The 22195-nt window shown below is 42.2% G+C and overlaps 1 protein-coding gene across 1 annotated transcript in view; it reads left to right on the top strand.

The window, feature by feature from the left end:
• Positions 1-22195, top strand: part of NT5C2 (5'-nucleotidase, cytosolic II) — a 59329-nt gene that overhangs the window by 4650 nt on the left and 32484 nt on the right. Inside the window, exon 2 of the mRNA XM_058028820.1 lies at positions 13016-13136. Coding sequence (XP_057884803.1) covers positions 13036-13136 — 101 coding nt within the window. The 5' untranslated portion in view covers positions 13016-13035. The remainder of the gene's footprint in view (positions 1-13015; positions 13137-22195) is intronic.

Raw genomic sequence — 22195 nt, 5'->3', positions numbered from 1 at the left:
ACATATTTCTGCAGGAGGCTCTGAGGTAGAGTAGTTTTCCACTGTGTATTTAAGAGTGGGCCTTTGGATTAGCTGGCTTTGACCCAGGCCTTGTAGCTCTCCCTGTTAACATGGGCATAATAGATAAAACTCTTAAGACACATTCTTGCTAGATTTTCATGAAGTAACTTCTCATTGAACTGTCCAGGAAGGTACACTCTCCCAAAACATTTTCCAGCTTGGGTGGTCCAGTCGTGGCAGTTGTGGTGGCCAGATCTGGATTGTGAGCCCTTCTGGGAGGGTTGTCCCCCTCTTGTGCAAGCTGCTGCCTTTTCCCTGGCAGCAGCTGCTGCCTGCACTGCTGTGGTAGGAGCAGCTGCATCCCAGCTGTGTCCATCAGGCCCAGGAGGAAGCGTTTGACTGCACTGTTCAGGCAGTGTTTGCTGCTGAAATCAGTATTCCTTATCTCCTTTGAAGAATGTTAGCTGTGGATGGGAATCAGCTGATACTTTACTGCTTGGACCAGGCTCCTCTTGGCATTTGCATCAAATGCAGTGTGTCTGGCCATGGTGTATAACAAGGGAAACTTTGTAGTCAGTTTGTAAAGTAACCTGTAAAGGAAGGTAAATTCAGAAGGCTGAAGATGGTTTAGCATAAAGCACCCAGAGTTCTCTAGACTAGCTGAAATCTGCTGGTGTTTGGGTTGGTTCAGTTGGTGGTGAGTTACATATAGGCATGCACAGTGAATAATTAGGAACATGAGGTCAGAGAAGAGCATGTGAATATTCTGCTCTCAGAAACCCAAAAGAGTCTGAGGTTTATGCCAGAGCTTTGTAATCATAACACGGCAATTACCAATAACAACATCTAAGAATAAGTGCTAGCAAAGGGCAGGCATAGGTAATTTTGGAAGTCAGTAAATAGAACAGTTACAATCAAAAATAAATAATCTTTTAATGTTGATTTTGTTTGCTTTCTCTGTCTCCAAGATACCTTTTTTCCCCCCAAAGGAATAGCTAAACATGTTGGCAAAGGTATTTCAAATGCTTCTCTCTGATCTTTTTGGATGTTACAAAGCAATTCCATTTCAAGACTATGCAAAGATGTATGTGGCCTTTGAAGTCACAGGAAAGGGCTGTAAAATTTGGTCCCAAATGTCCTCTTAAATCATGTCCTTTCTGACACTCTATGCAGTATTCCCTGAGAGCTTTTAAGAACAGATCCCCATAGTAGCTACATAATTATTTCTGTTTTATTGGTTGTTCAGTTCCTAGTGTTACTCTCATGTTACTCTCTGCATTTTCTTTTAGGTCAGGATCGGTTCATTCCCTAAAGGAAAAAACAGATCAGGTGACCATAAATTGCAGGTGCTCTGAGCATCAGTTAACTCGAGACTGGCCCTGGAAACTGCTCTTCCAGTTTAGTTCCTGTAGCTTTCTCATCATTGAATACCAGTGGCTGAGTGAAGCTGGAAAGAGGAATTTAGCATAGAGGCAAGCCAGACTGGTAAATCATCTGTTAGTTCTGCTGTTTGAAAACTGAGGCAGGAGTCAAATTTCATTTTCCGCTCCATGCCTCAGTTATCGGTGCATCAGTGATGCTTAAGAGCAGGTCAGCAAGACAGCCTATCTTGAGTCTTTCAGTGTTTGGGGATCCTGCATTTCCCCACTGCTTACCTTTGTTAACAAAAAAAAAAAAAAAAAAAATTTGAAAGAGTTTTACTTGCTGTGATCTGAGGTGAAGTGTCCATCAATAATTTGGGGACTTTTCCACATCTGATCAGAATATCACTGCAGCCTTTCTAAGAGTTAATTAAAAACACATTTGCAATTTAACCTTTCCTTTTTTTTTTTTTTCTTGTGATAAGAGATTAGGTAGGTTCTTAACCTCTTGTTTTACATGTTTTAACTTCTCTTTCAATATTGCACTGCCAGTTTTATGAGCCAAGGCCAAAATACTCTGCTTGCTAAACTTGAGCAATCGGGAGGGAACAGATGATGAAAAACTAACAGTGTTTTACTCATCTACCACTCATTTTTCTTCACAGACATGTAGAGAGTAGATATTAACGAAGACAGTAATAAAACTCACTGTGAGGCCTCATAAATCAATGTGTACTGGTGGGGTCAGGAACAAATATTGGAAAGGTTAGAACATGCAGAGAACTGTGTTCCCATGTTGTGACGCTCACAGCAAGGCTAGGGGTTTTTCATTTGCTGATTTGAAAGCAATCAGGAGGAGGCTTTGTGCTGGCTGGGCGTGGGGTCAGCTCTTTTTTCTAGTGGCTGCGCTAGCTCAGGTAACACGCTGAAAAAGGAGTCCTGGGTGAATCAGGGCTTTCATACTGCTCTGCTAGGGACAGATGTTTGTAAAGGTGTCTCAAAACCCAGGGGATCCAAGCTGTTTGCTCACCTGCAGCAGGACAAGACTGCACTGTTGAATCCATCTGCGAGTCTACACTGACAAGGTACTTGTGATTCCCTGAAGAGAGAAGTCCTGGCCAGAAGGAAGGTTCAGTGTTGGGAACTCTCAGCTCAGGTTTGGAATAACAGGGATGTGCTGATGATGCCTTCTTAGCTGTTTGTTAATGTTCTCTCACCTTTCAGGCTCTCAGGTTTCTTCCAGTTTGCAGCTGATGTAGTAGATCTGTCACTTCATTTTGTCCCTTCTGAGAACTGCTTATGCTGGGACAAATGCAGAGACAACACTCTGTGTCCTCCTCTGCTCCTGCCAGGGAACCGGCTCCTGTGTCAGCAGGATTGATTTAATATTAAAGCCTAGAGAACTGAACAGCCCATGGAAAGGTGACTGTTTCCCCACATTAACTTGGTGGTTTGTGTTTTGCTTGGACAGATAGTAAGAAGTTTCCAAAGAAAAGAGGTTGATTCAGTTGCAAAACGGTTTAATGTAGGTCTTTGGAATCACTTGATAAAGCTGAGTCAGTTAGGTTATCAAAGAGAAGCCAGAAACCTAGCTAGAGCTCAAAGTCATCATAGATATTCAGCTATTTTACTGATGAACTTAGTCACATAGGATGCCTAACAAAAACTGTACAAATTAGCAGTCTTCTGGAAGAACTTGTGTATACTGCAAAGAAAGTATTTGTAAAATTAATTTACTTGTAGAGTTTCCTGTAGTGGTGCCTCGGTACTACACATCTGTCAAGATGAAATGAGATTTGGGGGCTGATAGCATTTAGATGGGGACAGTACTGTGCCCTTAGGACAGATTTGTAATTTCATTTGTAATCAGGCAGACTATAATTACTATATTTGCCTCTGATTAAAAAAACAGGTCAGAAAAGTAATGAATTGTTCTCCTTATGGGATGGGGGGAGCTTCACAGAGTAAGAGCACTTCAAAGCACTGCAGTGTTCAGGTTCCCCAGTGTTCCCTCTTTGTGCTTGCTCGGTTGGTAGGTCTGTGTGGCTTGTTTCACATCAGCAGGGAGCTGCTGCCTGCTGAGAGCAGAGTGCAGGGCAGGTTCTGGGTACTTCCCTTTGTGATCTCCATGGTGAGTGCTAGGTACCAGCCAGCCTCTCATTTGCGGAGAAAGAGGACTTTTGTGTGGTGCAGGTTGCAGGACAGGGGTACCTGTAGGTACTGAACTAGGAGGAGCACAGATCAAGGGGAATTTGTACTTCTGGCCTTTGTGAGCACTTCAGGAGAGATGAGAGCCAGCCCAGGGTCGATTTCACTGAGCTGAGCCTGCACACAGGCTGTGCTCACCTGAAAGGCTGGATCAGCCTCAGGGAAGGCTCAGGGAAGGCAGGTGGGTAACCATTCTATGGATGAAAGCAGGAAGCCTGTGAAGTCTGTATTAGGCTGGTATGTGTCTGGAACCCTGTGTGTTAGGATAGCAGAGAATCAGGATCCTCCTTACTAAATTATCCTGTATTTATTTTCACAGTGCCCTTTGCAGCTCAGGACTTTCGTTATTTTGGTTTGGGTTTTGTGAACAAATAGCAAGTTGAAAATTGGCTGAGTTTTGTGTATGAGCTCCATGGTTTGCTGGGTATTATTCTATGTCTGGCATAGTTCCACAGTCATCTGTTTTTTTGAAAGATGGGTTTATTTGTCAAAGATCTGTCTCTTACTGTTGGGTAAGTTCTCAAAAAGAAGAGAGACCAGATTAGTGTATGAGCATTTGGTCAGCTTTTTCCTTAAAGAAGGTGGGAGGAGAAGGGAATGGCATTGGAAAAAAAAAACTCTTAGCAGGGAAAGAAAGTTCTTACTGGTTTTGACAGAGCAGTTCTCAGAATTATTGGATTGTTTTCAGCTGTTGATCTCAGTGTTTATTTTCAATCCCTTTTTTAATGAAGGAGGAGCCAGTGTTCCCCAGTTCTTTACTCAGCAGCGTGTCCTTTGGCAAGTGCTGTGTCTGGAGCCCTGGGACTCAGGCTGAGCAGCCAGTTGGCTCTCCTCACCAGGGCTGAGCAGGGAAACCTTTCTGCTGAGGCTGGAGGGAGATGTGAGCACGTATTTCCAGCCTGCAGAGATGGTTCAGATGCTGATTCTGCTGTCACATCTGGTTGTGGAGCCCATAAATGTGTAGAGAGGGCCCATCCTACATGGAAGAGGGTCCAAGTGTCTCTAAAAAAATCATCCTTCTTCTTTTTCAAGACTAGAAAAAAGCTAGAATGAAGTTTCAGTATCTTTTCTTTTCCCTTAAAATATTAATCAAGCAGGGATGTGATCATCAGAGACGAGGGGTTTTTTGCCAGTAAGCTCAGTCAGTAAAGAAAGACAATAAAAATGTCCTAAGTGAACTTTTGGCTGTTTGCATTATCCAAGCTGTCCTGGTTGCATCCTCTCAGAATGGCTGTGCCACTGAGCCCAGCTGTGCATCTCAAATACTTTGTCAGTTGCTGCCACGCTTCTGGAAAGGCCTGTTAGATCTGCATTTGCTTCCCAAAACACAGTGGAATCTAATGAAAAGCATCATTGTTTTGAGACACTCTGATCTGCTGCCAGAAGAGCTCCTGTTGTATAATCCTTAATAGCAGGTTAGAGTGGCAGTTGCTCCTGGGTTTGAAATTGGTATGTGGCAGGGTGGCTTCCCAGCTCTCTCCCTGGGGAGGGCTTGTCTCATCTTGTTCTTCCCTTTGGGAGCTGTGACTCACACGGCGTTCAGCTGCCCTGAGGTGGGAATAGACCCTTGAACAGGCTGAACATCAGTGGTGCTACCTAGGGGTGACAAGGGAAGGGAAGCTTCCCTTAGAGAATGGGGAGCAGTGCTCTGTCTGCTGAGTACCAGGGATTACATTTGTCTGTTCTTGCCAGCACATTGTTCTGATGTAAAAAAAAGAGTTGGAATAAAAAAAAATATCTTGACTTCCCTTTCTGATATGCAGAACTCAGTGTGTATACTTCCATGCTGACATTTCTGCCTTTTGTGATCTTTATGTTAACCTACAGCTTGGCTGGCACGCTGTCAGGCTTCACCTGTGTAGCAAATAAAGTATTTGAAGGTGTCATTCAGACATTGAATTCCTGTTGTGGTGGGCATTGGCATCAAAGTTTACTGCCTAATTTTTCAGCTAAATCAAATATATGGGAAATCTGATAAATATTTTAAAAGGAATATGCTATGAATAGTTTCTGTAGGGTGAGCTGTATTACAGCAAAGGGATCAAATTAATCTCTTGTTTTTAATCTCCCTAGACTCTGGGCAACCAGAGCAATTGCTAATGGGAAAAACAATGTGAGTGAAGTATTTGAATTATGTTACGTGTTTCTTGCTGGAATTTAACAGCTGGAAACAAAAGGCAGTGAGAACATCTTTGTAGGCAGGTCCATGCTTGCCTTTGGCAGGTGCTCAGTTGGGCAGCAGTTTGGGAACCTTTGTGGCAGAGGTTGCTGCAGGCTGCTGAGGGCCTTTTCCCAAGGAGAGAGTTTGGGATGCATGGTTTACATTGGTGCATGGTTTATACTGGTGTTGGCTCCAAAGAGCCTTTCTTTATCCATTCACCTTCTGTCCATGTGAAACCACTCTCTGGAGGTTTCTTCTGAATACTGGTTGTATCTCAGCCTCATATCCACTGAGGTATTGGGGTATAAGTTGAGGAAGGCATAATACTCAGTTTGACTGACCTGCTGTATAGCTCAGACTATTTGACTTTTCTGCATTAATTCTTGACTCTGTGAAAAAAAAAAAAAGGCTGATTGAAACACCCACACACTTCATTAAGAGCCCTCTGATGATGATTTCAGAAATTTATTTTTTCATAGCTATCTCTCCTCTCTGTTAATATTTTTGTGTTGGTTGATTAATTTAACTTCCAGTCATGAGGTCTTGTTCTGTTATTGCTAGACTGAGAACCCTCCACATTCAGGCTGCTTGCCTGTGTGCAAATGCTTCTAGACCATTTTCAAATCACCTGCAGAGCTGCTCTTTGTACACTGGCAGCCTTCCACTCCAGCCTTACTCTCTCTCACAGCTTTATTCCTTTCTCAGTGCATTCCTTTCTGAATGGGGACAGCCAGCTGAAGACAGTTTTCCAGCAGTTTGTGTCAGTGACAGAGAGAGACACAGAGTCCTGCTTGGTAGTCTTGTACACCCAAGGATCAGATTTGACCTGCAGCTGCAGCATTTCTTTGAGAGCTCATGTTTGCTAATTCTTCTCTGTGACGTAGCTCTTGTACTTCTGGACCAAGTCTTGCATTCCTTAAGTATGATCCTTCTTTTTTTTCTAGTGCTGGGACAGCGGGGCACACTGGAGTTAGAGAAGTGGAAAAAATAGCATTACCCCTAACAAACTCTTGGTGTAAAAAGCAGTAAATTGGAAATAACTAAAATGGTAGTTCTGGAAGAGATAGTGAGAAGCACGAGGTGTATAGAATGTAGAAAATACAGTTATGAGCTCACTGGAGAATGGAGCTCCTGTTTCAAGGCATTAAACTAATTTGCAGATAGATGAGGAGAATGGATGGTCTCATGGTACTCAGAAAGGGTCAGATTTAAGGTTTGCTCCTCAGAGTTGCAATGCAGATTTCATAGTTTTCCAAATTCTACTCTAACCATCTATAACATTGATGATAATTAAATAATACTTAAAATATTTTAATGAACTAGTGCTGCTTGGAATTGCTGAAAGAATAGAACTCCTTGGATAGAAATGGATGGGCACGAGAAGAAACTCCAAATTAATGTACTTCTGGGTTTTAGGACCTAATGCATTGAGGTCCTGGAGTATTGCTGGAGGTCTAGGAAATGCACAGCCACTGTGTGGGTATGGTTGTCAGTAGAAAAATTCTGATTTAAAAATCCATGTAACATAAGCAGGATTTTGTTAAATATATTTTACAGTGTATCTGATACACAGATGTTACTTTATCTGTTTTAAAACAGATAAAATTCAGCCTGAAATTAGATCAAATCCCATAATAAATGGGATGAGTAGAATTCTCCTTTCTTATATCTTACCTGTTCAAAAGTAGTCCATGAGTTACCGTTGTCTGCCAGTCAGACCATAGTCAAATGAATGTACAACTAGGAATGCTTTACCAATTTCACCAAAAGCACACTCTTGAAAAAGCAGCTTCATGATGTAAGCCCTGTGGTGGTGTCCAAGAGTAACTGCTACCCCCTTCCTGTAGGAAGAGTCAGAGCCAGTATGCTTGGAGCTAGGAGGTTTAGTGTGATCCATGGAGCAAGGGGAGTGTTATCAATCTAATGTAATCCAGTGGATCTTTGGATACCACAAGTGGCACCTGTAAGCTCACTACACATCTGTGGTTAACCTTAACAGGTTCTTAACAGCAGCTCTCTACCTCTTTAATAACCTGTAATCAGTATACAGAATTATCCTGCTTTAAGCCAACCTCAATTACCATGAGGTGAGAGTACGCTTTGAAGTGTCTCTTGGAAGTAATTTAATTTTCTCATATGAAGGATGTGTTTTGCCTGTCCTGCCATAATGAACGTGAAGCCTTGCTGTCAGATAGGCAACCACACAGAAGTGGAAGATCTTCAAGTGAAGAATTTAACTTTAGGCCCAAGGAAGGGAGGGAAAAAAGGTCAATTTTCTGATTTAGATAATTTACAAGCATCATTGCTTATCTCTCAAATCATGGACATATTAATTTTCTGAAAGCATTGCTAATTAAAAACACCTTTTGGAAACAGTTTGCCTTTGGCCATCAAGCAGAAGTGTTGGCAGTGAAAGACAAGAGTGGTTTGAATTGTTATCCCAGGGCTGTGGGGGAGAGGGAAGGAGCTATGTGAACTTACAGCTAGTGTGTAGAGCTGCAGTTCAGAATAAAATCAGAGCATCATTTGGCATCCATGCATCCGTGCAACCCCTGTGTCTTGGAGCCCATCAGAAGCCTGCTGCTCTGTGGCTTCTGAGTACAGGGTGACCTCTCTGTGTCTGCCAGTTGATGCTAAGTACTGAAATTTGAATTTGTGTAAAAGTATACTGTGCTAGGAACATGCAGTGTATCTGTGATTTATCCTGACAGCGCTAGGAACTCAGACTGACTTTTTGCACAGGGACTGAGGAATTAGTGCTTCTGCATTTGCTTCCCACTTGCTCTGTGTTATTACCTTCACTGGGCCTTGCTGTCCCTAGCTGACTAAATGCATTATGTGAGTGGGAGCTGGCGAAGTGCTTTGGGATGGCAGGTGTGAGAATGGCACTCCTGGTGAGGCCAGGAGCCTGCCCAGCCCCTGCTGGCACAGTGGCACTGGGAGGTGCCATTGAGGGGGATGACACAGTCCTGGCCTCCTTTCACTGTCCCTCCCAGAGGATCAGGAGGTGTGATGCTAACCTGGGTGGATTTCACCTCCTGCAGTGCTTGCTGTCCCAAGTGCCTAGCCTGATCAAGGTGCAAGCTGCTTCTGCCCTCAGTGAAGGGAGTGTACTGCTCCTAGAAAGTGAGTCACTTGCTTTTCCTAACCACCCTTACATGGACAGAAGACGTCGCTTTTCCCCTCCCCTGCCCTATTCGTGAGGCTTTGTCATGACCCAGACCAGGAATTCAACATGAGTCACCAACAAACCAGCCCTATTCCTGCTCCCTTTGCTTTTTGCAGGGATTTAGGATTTTAGGGTGGTTTGCTGCTCCCTTGCTGAGACCCCCACAGAGCACTTTGAGATGGAGCAGCGCTGCAGCAGGGAGCCAGGAGCTGCTCCAGGCTTGGCAGGGGTGTCACAGACTCGTCTGTCCTCCCACAGCTCCGGCTAGACGCGGAGCTGCTGAGCTCCTGAGGGCCCTGGGCGTGGTGATTTTCCCTCTGCTCGCTCTCCACCGTGCACGTCCGTGTGTGGGCTGTGCTGCCAAGGTATAATGTGTGAGCAGAGGCAGATGTAGAGCACGGTGAGTCAGTGTGAGTACGCTACAACCTTGGCTCCTGCTAGGGATGCTTTTGTTTTCGGCTGTGTAAGCTCTCGGAGAATATCCTGGAAACTGTGGGATTGTCACCAGAGTTTTGTTCATCTCTCTTTTAGTGTGTGTGCCTCTGATTTGGCACTGCATCATCAAAGTGTCAAGACGAACTCAGGAAAAAAAAGAGAGGCAATCAGTGCATTTAGCATGAGCATGTCAGATATTATCAGGTGCAGAAATTTCTAACTATTGGCTGCCTGAAAAAGATTTAAAAAGTAATAATAAAACTTGAAGGCAAATGCTTTGGAACATTTTATTTAATTTATATTTCTTTTGTTTGAAAGAATACACTATGGACAATACTTTAAATCATCTAAAATCTGACAAATGGACTTAATTCAAAATGTATGCCAAAAATCTCACGTTCTTTTGGACCAAAGTGTATATGCTGGGCAACAACTCTGTATCAAAGCTTTGCAGCTGAGATCTAAATACCTTTTCAAAAGGAATCCTGTACCATAAATGCTATCAGATGTTTAATTAAGACAGCACAAGCAAGGAGCATGTTTGCAATAAATTATGGGGATATGTTCTGACAGGCTATATCTATGTAAAGATTTCTATTTTTATGTGAAGCTATTTACAGATTATTGATTTCAAAAATAGATTTGTAACTAAAGAAAGATGCATCATATTTCAGTTGCTTGGAGTTGAGAATCCTGCCCGGCTGTCTGCCTGCTCTCCTAGATGTTTATTCCAGGGGCTTACAAGTCTATGGAGTGATTCTGTCCTTCCTATTTTTCCTCTCTATTTGGAAGAGGGAATTTGTATTCAGGGACCAGGTCCCAGGTTTCTTACCCACGCAAGAAGGCTGTTTTTTATGCCTTTGAAGCACAGAACAATTTCAGTGAAGTCTGTGAGGCTTTTTGCATGAGTAAGACTTTGGGATGGCGAAGGTCCCTCGCAATATATTTTGTCAGTTGTCACTGTTTTGTTTCAGGGCAGCAAGCTGTTGTCACAGTGTCAGTGGAGCCTGCTAAGCTGTAAGCCTGCCTTTGAGTACGTGTAATAGAAACCTTCAGCATATTTTTTTGCTACTTAATGCTATGTGAACATTAGAAGAAATATTTTAATAAATCAAGGCAAAGCCTGATGGTAGAGGTAATATTTTTCATTAGTAGAATCTTTAGAATTTGAAAACTTGCAAGCTTGTGTACCCAAGAGCCTGTCTATTTTTTCCAGCCATACCAGTTGGTCTAATAAAAAATACTGTCTCTGTCTACAAACCTTATTGTGCCTGCAAACTGTGTTGATTGCATCTACAGCAAAATACTGCTGGATTATTAAAATAAGTCAGGCCTTCTTTGCTTAATTATGGAAACTCAGATTTTTGTGGCTTCCTCAAGTCTCAGCTTTTTGAATCCCAACACCCATGAAATGATGCTGTCTGGTTTCTCATACTGTACAGGAGGGTTTCATCACATAGGAGCTCAAACTGCTTCACTGATTCCTTATATTAGAATGGATTTTACAAAGGTAGCCTGCTAAAATCCTTCTGCCATCTGGATTTGAGGATATTTTGTAGGATGCTGTCGGTGTGTACTGTCTGGCATGGATGGCCTCTGGAAGCAGTCCTAGCCCAGTACCTGTGTCAGCATGTGATGTGCTGGTGTGGGGATGGAAGCAGAGGAAATGGGAAGAGGCTGGCAGAACACGATGTCTCTGGCGTAGTCTGTGGGTGTAAATGTTTGAATCTTGCTGTGTGTCTGGCTGGGTGAGCAGAGTGATGTAGCCCTTCTAAACAGCAGGAAGCTTGGATTTGAACTTGTTTGGAAGACCTAGACCCAGAGCTGTCTAACAGTCCTAAGGCTAGCCATGCAAGAGTCTTTTCAGAGCTTTTTAATGTGCCTTTTAGAGGCCTTCAATGAGTGTGTCTCTTGGACCCAAATCTAGAGCTCTAGGCTAGTAGCTTCAAAATAGACCAAGGTGGTGATGATCTGGACCATCTTGAAATGTCCATGGAGAGGCTGCTTTTCCACCCTCAGAGAGCACAAGCCCTTGCTGTAGTTTGCAGACTTGGGGTGTTCCCAGCTCACTCCCTCTGCTGCATGCCTTGGCTAGGTCTGTGACCCTTGCAGGAGCACTGCTCCTCTCCTGAGCAGCCCTGCTGTCCCTGAGCAGCCTTGCTGCAGGCAGTGCCCTCCCTTCCCAGTGAAATGGGAGCAGGTCGGTGCCCGAGGGGCGTTCACTTCTGTGTCCTGTGTGCCTTCTGTCTGCCTTTGGGCACGGCTCAAATAGATAGCTGGTAATTGCTTGTAAAGCCCTTGGTGGCTGTGGCTGGGGCTATTTTGGAAGCTGATTCTCCCTGCATGTCCTGTTGTGGAAGCTGTGGCTGGCTGGAATGGCCCATCAGCCTCTCGCTGTGGTGACCTCCTCTCCTGGGTGTGTGGCAGGGAATTCAGGGGGAGAGCTCTCAGCAGTGGCATGCAGTCTCTTGGGCTGCCTGCCAGGGCCTGGATTTGGTGACCTTTTGGATGTGGCAGAAGATGCATTTGTAAACCTTGGTTATAGTAACTGGGAGAATGCTGGAGGAGGAGGAGGAACGTATTTTTTACAGACAGGCTGTCTGCTCTCTGAGTACAGCAAGGGTTTGTACTCTCTGATGTTTATGACCAGCAGATAGTAGGTAAATATACTAAGAAGTGCTGTGACAATTGAAACTGTTGCTATTTAATAGAATTTAAAATGAAGAAATTATACGCATTTCCTTGAGGGGCATGCATGTGACACTGAGAGCACTGTAACTTCTAGCACTGGTTTGAACACTTATTCTGCTCTCTTCTTCACTGGAATCAATAAATTCCCTCCTGTAAAATGAATGCAGTCATATTTTAGAGGTGTCCAGATGTAGTTGCTATATCATTACCCATGTCGTTTGTGGGTGTTTTTGTTTCTTTTAAGAAGAGCAAACAAGCCAAGACCTGCACTCCAGCAGTTGTGTAGGTTACACCAGGCATGCTAACAACAAAATTGGGAAAGGTGCCCCTCTTTCCTCATGGCAGGGCCCTCCTGATGAGAAGGACTGTCTGTGGTTGGGTGGTGACAGCCAGCACTTGAGAAGGGGTGCTCGTGTTTGTGAGGATCTGCTGGTGAATATTTGCATCGTTCAGGTTACAGGTTTGCAGTGCGTTCTTGCTCTGCCTGAATGTGTCTGACCTGCAGAGGACAAAGGATCATCTTTCTACTTTCCTTCCAATTGTTTCTGCTAATTTAGCATCAGTTTGAAGCTTTGTCTTTGCTTAGAGATCAAATGGCCAGGGACAAGGCTCTTTGTTTTCACTCTGTGGTAAAAGTGGCAAGGTCAGTCCCAGTGGGGCTTGTACGGTTTACACTGCTGAATTTATCTCATGTATTGAGGATTTTCTATCACCTACAGGTAATGCATATTGGTAACTCTAGCATCAAAAAATACTCCTTTTCAGCAATGAAAACAAGGTCTCTGTTTATAAAGGCATTTTTCACCACAATAGATAGGAATGTCTTTGCAGCCATATAAAACAGCCTTCCCAGCTCTCTGTTTTAACATCTCAAAGAGCAGCATCTTACTTGACCTGCATACTCAGGTCGGGCCACTCAGGAAGTCTTGCAAAGTACCTGGCAAAACAAACTTTGAGCTTAAGCAAGTTTTTCTTTTCTATCTCTTTCAGAAATAAGTAAGCTTTTGAAGATGACAACCTCATGGAGCGACCGACTGCAGAATGCAGCAGATCTCCCTGCGAACATGGATGGGCACGCTCTGAAAAAGTACCGCCGGGAAGCCTATCACCGGTAAGGCGTCCCTGGAGCTCCAAAACTGAACATAAACCCCACGTTTCTTGGGTTTTTTTGGCTTGTTAGTAAAACAGGAAGGTTGTTCTTACCTTCCTCGTAGAAGTTGGTAGAAGAGAGCTTAGAAGATGGCAGAGTATTGGCCTGCAGGAGTTTGCAAAACTGAATTGAGATGCATGTACTAGAGTGAGTGATGATGTGCTTCTTATTGCAGTCAAAAGATTAATTAAAGTCAGATTCTGGATAGAAGCTTTCAAGTCAATAAATAATCAGTGGCAGAGGTTTTATAATAATTATTGCAGTGCACACTGGGAGAGCAGAGCCTTAGACACTGGAATGTACAAATATGAATAAGCAAGAAATCAAATGGCATCAGAAATTGTTTGAGAATTACACCTGGTGTGATTAACTGTGTGACCACAGGAGCATGCAGGAGCACTAGGTAAGGGCCCAGCCTTTTCACTGTTAGGTGTACCTAAATCCATCAGAGTTCAAAATAAAAGGAATGTTATCACTCTCAGTTTATAGTTTGAGAATCAAACTGCAGGCACTAGGTTGTTTTTACAAGATCACATTGGAGGTTTGGCCGATCCAAGAATTTAGGCCACAGCTCTCAAGGTTCCAAGCATAGAGCATAAAAGTGGGATGAAGTCTGTATCCTTATCAGATGTCTGGACTGCTACAGAGTTAAAAACAACAGGATCTAGTAATTGTCAGTATTCTGTTTGTGGGAGGTGTATCTTCAAAGTTTAGCTTCGTTATTTTGAGAAGTCATACAGTGTGATGATGAGAGGATATTCAGCAGAAGGGGAAATGTATGTCTGATGTAGAAACAGAAACATTTAACCTCATGCTTAAATGCCACGTTGCATTTGTGATTCACATTGGTGATATTTCTGGGGAAGTGTTTTGGAAGTGTTAGATATCCTTTGATTCTCCAAATGGAATCTAATTTGAGAAAAATGCCTCAGTGAATCATATGATTGGCCAGGTTGTGCAAGTTGCAGTGTCCAGGGCTAAGTGATGGATCCTGTGATGCATTTCCAAAGCTTTCCAATTTCCAGTGAATATGTTTGAGCAACATGTCCTAAGTGGTGGCATTATTTGAATCTCTCTGTCAGCTGGTCTGTCAGATATGGACAGATACAGTTACATTTAATGAATGTAACTATATATAGCATGTAAGAAGAGAGAGATTTTATACCATTCCCTGTCAAAAAATCTTCACCTTGTTGCAGTCATTGACAGGTTTACCTTTGTGTCATGAATTTATTTAAAACTTCAGCTGTGTTACTCCTGAGTCAGATTGATGGAAGTCAAGTCATAGTCATACCTATATTTTTTCCTAAGTATTTCTTTAACATTTTTTATGTTTAAATGCTGACAGTTTGCTAAATGTTGTACAGGATCCAAAGGAAGCTGTGCTTGTCTTTAAGAGTTCATGCATTCAGGTCCTCATCATGTTTACCCTTACTTGTGTAAGAAATCCTTACTTTCAGAAAGAATTTCCTTATGGAAGATGGGAGTGCAGTCACATAAAGGAGGGCTTCCCACTAGGAGCTGGGATCTGGTGGCCCAAAATTAGTCTGTGGTAAAGTTTAGGTACCTGTTTTTAGCATCTAGAAATGTCTTAGGCAAAACATACTGAGCAGAAATGCTGCTAGCATCTCAGATTTTCATGGGAAGCACAACATTGGAAATACTAGGGAAGCACAATATTAAGGAGAGGCACGTTTTTGTTTTGGAATTGCTATCCTCTTTCAAAGGGAGAGAGAGGGAGGGAATGAGAGAGAATGAGAGAACCTGATGCCAAGACTGCAGTATAAATCTGTGCTATTAATGGCTTTGGTATACCAGTTTCATGGGAGTTATTTTGATAATCCAGTATTGTGAGAATCTGAAACAACCTCATTCCAGAGGCAGTGTTGTCAGATTTCTATTTCTGGTACTTTTCATGGCCGTAGTGTTAACAGATGTGATGTTACTTTAAAAAGTGCAAACTTGACATGATAAAGTATGACTGAAGTTATTTCCCCTTGGTGTTTGATATTATATTTTTTAGTGTTTTATTAATGCTTTATATGCAGAATACATGTGCTGGTCACAGCCAGGAGTTGTAGGATGTGAATTTGTTTCACTAAGGTCCAGGTATGCTCTGACTCTCTTCTGCTTCTTTGCTGAAGCACTGTAAATTTTATGAAAAAGAGAAATAGAAAATACATGGTGTCATTGTAGAGATTATTTTCTCTTTCTTCTTTTTTTTTCTGTCTCCTTTTTTTTCCCTTACTCCAGCAGCTAAAGGAAAAATTCTTGAAAACATAAATATAAAGTGACTTAGAAACAAAACCAATAAGAACATTGCATTTAAACCTATTATGTTTTTGTTACCTTAAAGCTGGTCAAAGTTATTTTATAGGCCCAGTCTGAAAGGCTGGAGTAGCTTGGCTGCTACACCACATTTATAGATGAGAATAAGTGGGACTAGCTTTTGTTACTGTGTTGAAAGCCTAGTTGAGCTCAAATTCAGCAGATTTTCTAAATGCTGCTAGGAATTCTTATTTTTCTGAAGTGTGAAATTTAAAAAACTTGTTTCACTGTTTGTTTGCTTCATGCTTACTTAAATCCTGGTGGAGATATCTAGGCCAATCATTCTTGTTCCCATGAAGTACACCAGATTTGATACGCTTGAATTGTAAATGAATTCAGACAAAATAAGGGGAAAAGCTTACAAAAGCAAAATAGATTACCTTTAAAAATAAATATAATGTTCTTGTGACCATGAAACTTTTAAAAAACTTTTAAAAAATTACCTCTGAAGATACCTCTCTAATAGTTATAGTTTACAGTGTTCATTCTTACTTGGAATTTGTTTTTTCAGGTGCTGCACTTCTAATTGTATCATAATTGATGTATGGATGTTCAACATATAATAATTGTTGGCAGAAGTCCCAGTTGAGACTGGTTTAACTGGTGTAGTGCATACTGACTCAGAGTATAATGACTATATCGTAATCATATCTGAATGCCATGGGCAAGAATGTTCAGAATCAAATTTTTATAGCTATAGAATCAGAAGAATCTGTTGGGGAGGAGAAGTGGTGGGGTTTTATCTTCAGGGAATTTCTGCCAACTTTGATGAAAGCTCTTGGTTGGCTGGTGTTGCTGTCAGACCTTGTTACACAACACTGCTGGCGCCTGTCGGAGGTGAGGTCTGAGGATGAATTAATATGCAAGCTGCATGTTACTCATTCTCTAGCAGAGGTCACTGGTAAGAGGATACTGCATTACTGTGCTATTGGCAACACAGATTTTAATTCAGAAATAAAATGGATGTGCAGTTCTTGGGAGGCTTTTCCCTGGTGTTTGTGGTGGTGAGGCTGCCTCCCTCGTGTGCTGCTTGTTGACTTTTCCGGGTAGAGGATAATCTCCAGATCACTTTTCTGGAGGAGCACTGTCATTTAATGGGATTGTAATTAGGCAAGAACTAGGTTGACTCTGAGCCACCAAATTGCCCTAGTGTCTATTTTTTAACTTGGAGTGAGCACTTCTAGGCACCCTCTGGATTATCTCACATAGCTCTTTAGGGTTTAAATAGCAACCCCATCTAGTTAAAGCAAATAATGGAAAAAGTTGGTGTTCCATCCACTCTTGTTACTGACAGTTACCAAGATCCAGGAAACAGGTATTTGCACTTATATTTATTTATCTGTGGTTTTGGCTTAACAGAGCAGTAAGGCTGAAATGGCATTTTTGTTAAACATACTGGCTTTGGGATGCTTCTACCATTTTGCACCAGAATAATTTGAGACTTCTCATCCTGAATGTGGGGTTTCTGTTGTTGTTTTAACTGTTGGGGTTTTTTCTTGCTCACTTGTTTACTGGCTAGTGCAGGGTATGTGGCAACATGATTCCTAATCCTAATTCTCCTGCTGACTGCTGATAGAGTATTAAGTAAGTTGCTTCATAGTTTTGTACTTCAGTTTGCTTTCAGAGCACCTTATGGTGGTGATATAAGTGATTTTAGGTGTTACTACACACTGAGATTCTGGATTTAAAACTAGTATATGCTTTAATAATGACAAAGCAAAAGGATTGCCAATTGGTTGTTTTGATTTCATGGATTAAAGATGTACTTTAGCTTGTTTAAATTTGTAGACTCTGGGCTATTCACTGCTAATCTTGTTTCTTCACTTAATTGTTACTGGATCATCAGTGATTGCAAACAGGTGGAAATGTTGTATAAACAAGGCTGTGAGACTTGAAACTGTCCATCTGTTTAAGTGGTTATATTTAAAGTCCCTTCAAAATGATCAGTTCACTGAGGTGGAAAACCAGAACAAATCTTTAGCAGTCTGAAAGTGCTCTTTGCATGGAACACAACTGGACAGGCCATGTGTGGTGTTCCCATGTGCTGGGCAGCTCTGGAGGCTCTGCTGGCCATGGTCTGTCCTGGTGTCTCCTGGGACCTGTGTGGTGGCATCTGTGTGACAGAGGGCCGCCTGTGGCTCTCTCTGCTTTGTTTAGTGCTTTAGACACTGGAGGAGGGAGGGGGACTGTGTCCAGTCCATAGAATGGGTGAGTTTACAAAGAAGCACACCACTTGCCAAATTAATAATGAAGAAATTACATTGTAAATGTCCCATGATCCTTAGCTTTAATAGTTTCAGGGAGCAGACAAGTGTTATTTTGGGATGGAATCCATATGTGAGCTTCTTGGCACTTTGCTGTTGCCTGGGAAGAAAACCCAAACAATGAAAACAGAAATGGCCAAGGCTCTCTCTTTGCGTCTGATTGCTGCAGAATCAGAGGGAAGTGCTCATGGCTGTGTTTCTGGATACAGCCTCATCAGGCTTTGAATCCAGTCATTACTGGGTTTTCCAGTTTAATGTCACTATAACTGTGCAAGGACAGTTAGACTTGTGAAGTTTTGGGACATTGGAAATGTTATTAGAAGTGGCCAGGAAAATTTTATGCGCTTCTTTTGTTTCCCCTGTCTGATGCTATTTCATCCCCTAAAGTTATCTCAAGCACAAATACTATCTCTAAATACAATTACAAATATTCAGAATGTTCATCTTTGGTTGAAGAAGGAATAAAATAGAATTAAAAAATAAAACCAAAATGGTATGATAAAAAATAGTATATGGAATTACTAAAGAGGCAGGACTTTGCAAAGAACAATTTCATTGGTCTAAAAAATTTAAAGCAATTTATTTCTTCTCTAAGGCAGCTACCAAAACATGCAGCACCCAAAGATGAGACATTTGGGTGATATGGTAGTGTCATCTTTAGATTGCTCACATGCTTTGTACCAGGTAAATAAGGTCAGTGGGGAACTTTGCTGCCGCTGGTGGAAGTCACCTGAGACCAGAACTACAATGTCATGCAGTGACACAAATCCCCAAGCAGATCACATCTGGGCCTGGCTGGTCATACTGAGAACACTGAGTTGTCATAACAGTAGAGAGATGTTTATTTCATTATTCACCTTTTTAAAGAGGCCACAGGGACCTTGGGCGTGGGAGACTGTTAAAAGCTAATCCATTTAGTTGCCATTATTTCTTTTTAAATCTTCTAGCTTATTAAAAAATGGAAGTTGTCCATAAAGCAAAGATTAACCAAAGTTCCTAAACCCTGAGTAAGAGGGAATCTGAGCCTTCTGGACAGTTAGTCCCTGTTTTGTGGCTGGCTCAAGCCCAACTGTCCACCACAGGCTCTTTTAAACACACATGTAGGTCATGCTTAGCCAGCTCCCACTGTATTTGCTGTTCCACTCAGCAGTGTTGCAATTTTCTTTGTATTTATTTAATTTCCAGTGAAACACACTGCCCAGAAAAATGCTAATTGCTGCAAGGTATTTCTAGACACATTTGGAAAATTATTATGAAGTGCTCTGTTCCAGAAACCTTGCCTCACATTGTTCATTTTCATTTCTTTGCTATGAGGAATTGTGAGCCATGTGCCAAGTTCCTCCTTAATTGTAAAGTTCTGTGCATTTTGTTTATTTTGCTGGTCAAACTACAAGACTGTTATGCACGCAGATTTCATTCAGGGCATACAATTTTTTAGAGGTTTTGCACAAATAAAATAAAAACATTTCTCCCTCTCTGTGTTTGCTCCTCTCCAGTGTTACTTGAGATGAGCTGGGATTTAGGTTCCTGCTTCAGAGTTGATTGACAAGAACAGTAAAAAAACCAAGACCAGTTCTCCTGTAAAGTTATAAAAGACTATGAATTGCAGAGTTGTGGCTATCAGGGCTGTGTGGCTTCCCTGCTGCATGCTCAGCAGTTCCTTCTTCCTTCAATACAACACATTTTTCTCTTACCCAGCACAATCCGCAGAGCTCAAAAAGAAAATAAATACTGTAGTCATTGAGAGCCTTCTGCTGTGGCCAAGCTGCAGGGTTTAATCTTTGAGGAAGGACTCATTAGGGAGGAAACATGCTTTGAGGTTTCCCTAAAACAGCTCCTCAGGTCTGATTTTCCAGAGGTGGGATCTGTGCCAGGCTCAGCCGCCCCAAGTCCAGGCGCTGCTCCCCAGTCCCAGCTGTGCTCAGAGAGCCCCTGGAGCTGGGAGGTGCTCCCTGGAACCACATCCTGAGCCTTCCCCACATGCTCCACACCTTGTGCCACCCCAGCCACACTGACAGCGAGCCCAAAATGCAGGATATTCCTCAGAGCAGAAATGGAAAGCTTGTGTTTTCATCAGAAGGAAAAGATGCAGGCAAGGGAAGGGCAGTGTCCTGTTTCAGGAGATGCTCTGGGTGCATACAGGTGTGCAGCTGGGTTTAGGCAATACTCACCTCTGCCTCAGCACAGGGAATGCAGAGGCTGTTCTCATGCTGTGCCTGCAGTTTGTTTTGTCTTACTGCCCAGCGCTGTGAAGTTTTTAGAACAGCTTAAATTTTAACTTCAGTGCTTCCAGTTGAAGTTACTATTTTCTAAATGGAAAAAACCAAATTCAGGGGAGGGGAGAGTGTGATTTCTCCTGATTCTGGCAAGTGGAGAAATTATTCTACATCAAAACTTCCTTGCCTAAAAGTGTTAGATCATTTTAGTTTCCCTCTTATTCTGACATTATTTCTGCTGTTTGTAATCTGGAATCTTCTTTGATTTTTCTTCATGTGGATGAGTTGTAAAAAACTTGTTATTTCATCCTTTCCTTTCATGACCAGAGGATCTTTTCCCTCAGGTGGTTGAGGTTCTTAGGGCCCTCAGGTTGCTGTTGCTTTATAGTCATCAAAAGCAACTCTTGTAATTTCTCTATAGCATTTGCTCTGGGGAGATATTACCTTTTTGTAGCCCGCAGACACAATGTCAGCTTGAATGGGGCTTGGAGAAACCTGACCTGGTGGAAGGTGTCCCATGGCAGGGGTTGGAATGGGATGATCTTGAAGGTCCCTTCTGACCCCAGACCATTCTGTGATCCCATGATCTGATCAGTATTCTTGTAGCCAGGCTGAGTCTACCTTCAATTAGAATTTAAGAACAGCTTTGGAATGGGCTAAGTCTGCAGCTTCTGAGAAGCACCTGGCTCTTCCCAGAAACTGTGCTAGAGATTTAATCTCAGCTTTTAATTTTAGTTTCTAGGGCACTGCAGATATTTACTACTTGGAGTAAAACCCCGAATTAAGCCGGTCAGTTTCTGGGAGTAAATATTTGTAAATAGCTTCTCACTCCCTTGTGCCTAGGAGAGTGCTGTTCATGGGAGATTTCTTTATCAGGATTTAAAACTGAGGTCCTGAGTGCTTACAAAATAAACCAACATCTATCTTGGCCTTCACAAGAGAAGTAAAAATGGTCCCTTTTTATTTTTTTTAACCACTGTTTAGTCTGCATTTAATCTGCAAAGGCATATGGAAGTTTAAATTGATTAAAGCATTCTCATTTCCTGTCCTGAACATGTTGTGTAATAACCTTCTTTAGCTTTTTTTAATATTTGCTCTGTCTCACTCCAGCACTGGTGGGTGAAGTAATTACCACATCAGATCAGTTGGTAGCATGCCTTGAAATGTGCCAGGCTGGGGTGTGATTAGACCCTGCCAGTGCAGCTTATAGGTCAGAGGCAATAAGTGCAAATTGGTGGAGAAAGAGGCATCTTCACCAGCTGTTACCAAAGGGTGCTGCTATGGTAATTTTCCAAAAGACTTATTTTGGAACAAAAATATACTAGTGGGTCCTATTTGTTTTGTTACTCAGAAAACTTTTCCAGATCTTCAGTCTCAAGGTATGCTGGTTTTGGGTTCAGTTTCTAAATACTACAAAAGCAAGGGATGACATCTGTCAGAGGTTTGGTGATCTTTCCATGATTTTTGGTCAGTTTGGTGTCGTCATCATCTAAACACAGGCAGGCTGGACTGGAACAGATCTCTTGGGTCACAGCTCCCTTGTTTGTGCCTTTCACAGGCACTGTCATATTACCCTTTTTGTGAGTGCATTCAGCTGTGTCTTAGTACTGGTGGTTTTTGTCCTTATTTGGGAAACTTACCAAATGCTGCAATTCTGAAATTATCTTGTAATCTTCTTTGAATTTTCCTTCTTGCTTCTGTCCTGTAAAGACAGTCAGAAAACTGTGCTGCAGGGATTAAATCTAAAGGCCACAGCTGAACTGGACTCTGCAGGTTAGACAAAAAATGTTGCTGGTGTCTCCTGGAGGTATGTTATTCCTTCTTAAAGCTCTGCATTCTCAGGAACAAGCTGCAAAAACATGAGATCAGAAATTATGCTTGAATTAGCAAATAAATAATGTTTCCTGACAGCAGCAGCAGCACCACCACCACCATGTAATCATACGCATTATACAAAGTATCAGACTGTATTTAGTACTAAACAGTGCTTCTCCTTGGTCTCTTGTAAATCAAAGCTGTCTCGATGTTAAAAGACAAACAGGGATTCAGATTGCAGATTCAGATAATTTGCTCCACCTACTCAAAAGCCAGCTATTTCAGGAGAGAATTTTAGTGACTTAGGAGCCCATCTCATATTTCCAAAAGGCATTTCTTTGCCGGTTTCCAGTGTTCATCCTATCACTTTGTCTTCTTTAGGTAACACGTAAATCTA

This window comes from Melospiza georgiana, chromosome 8 (genome assembly GCF_028018845.1).
Source record: "Melospiza georgiana isolate bMelGeo1 chromosome 8, bMelGeo1.pri, whole genome shotgun sequence".
Taxonomy (NCBI): Eukaryota; Metazoa; Chordata; class Aves; order Passeriformes; family Passerellidae; genus Melospiza; species Melospiza georgiana.
This window is presented reverse-complemented; position numbering and strand designations above follow the sequence as displayed.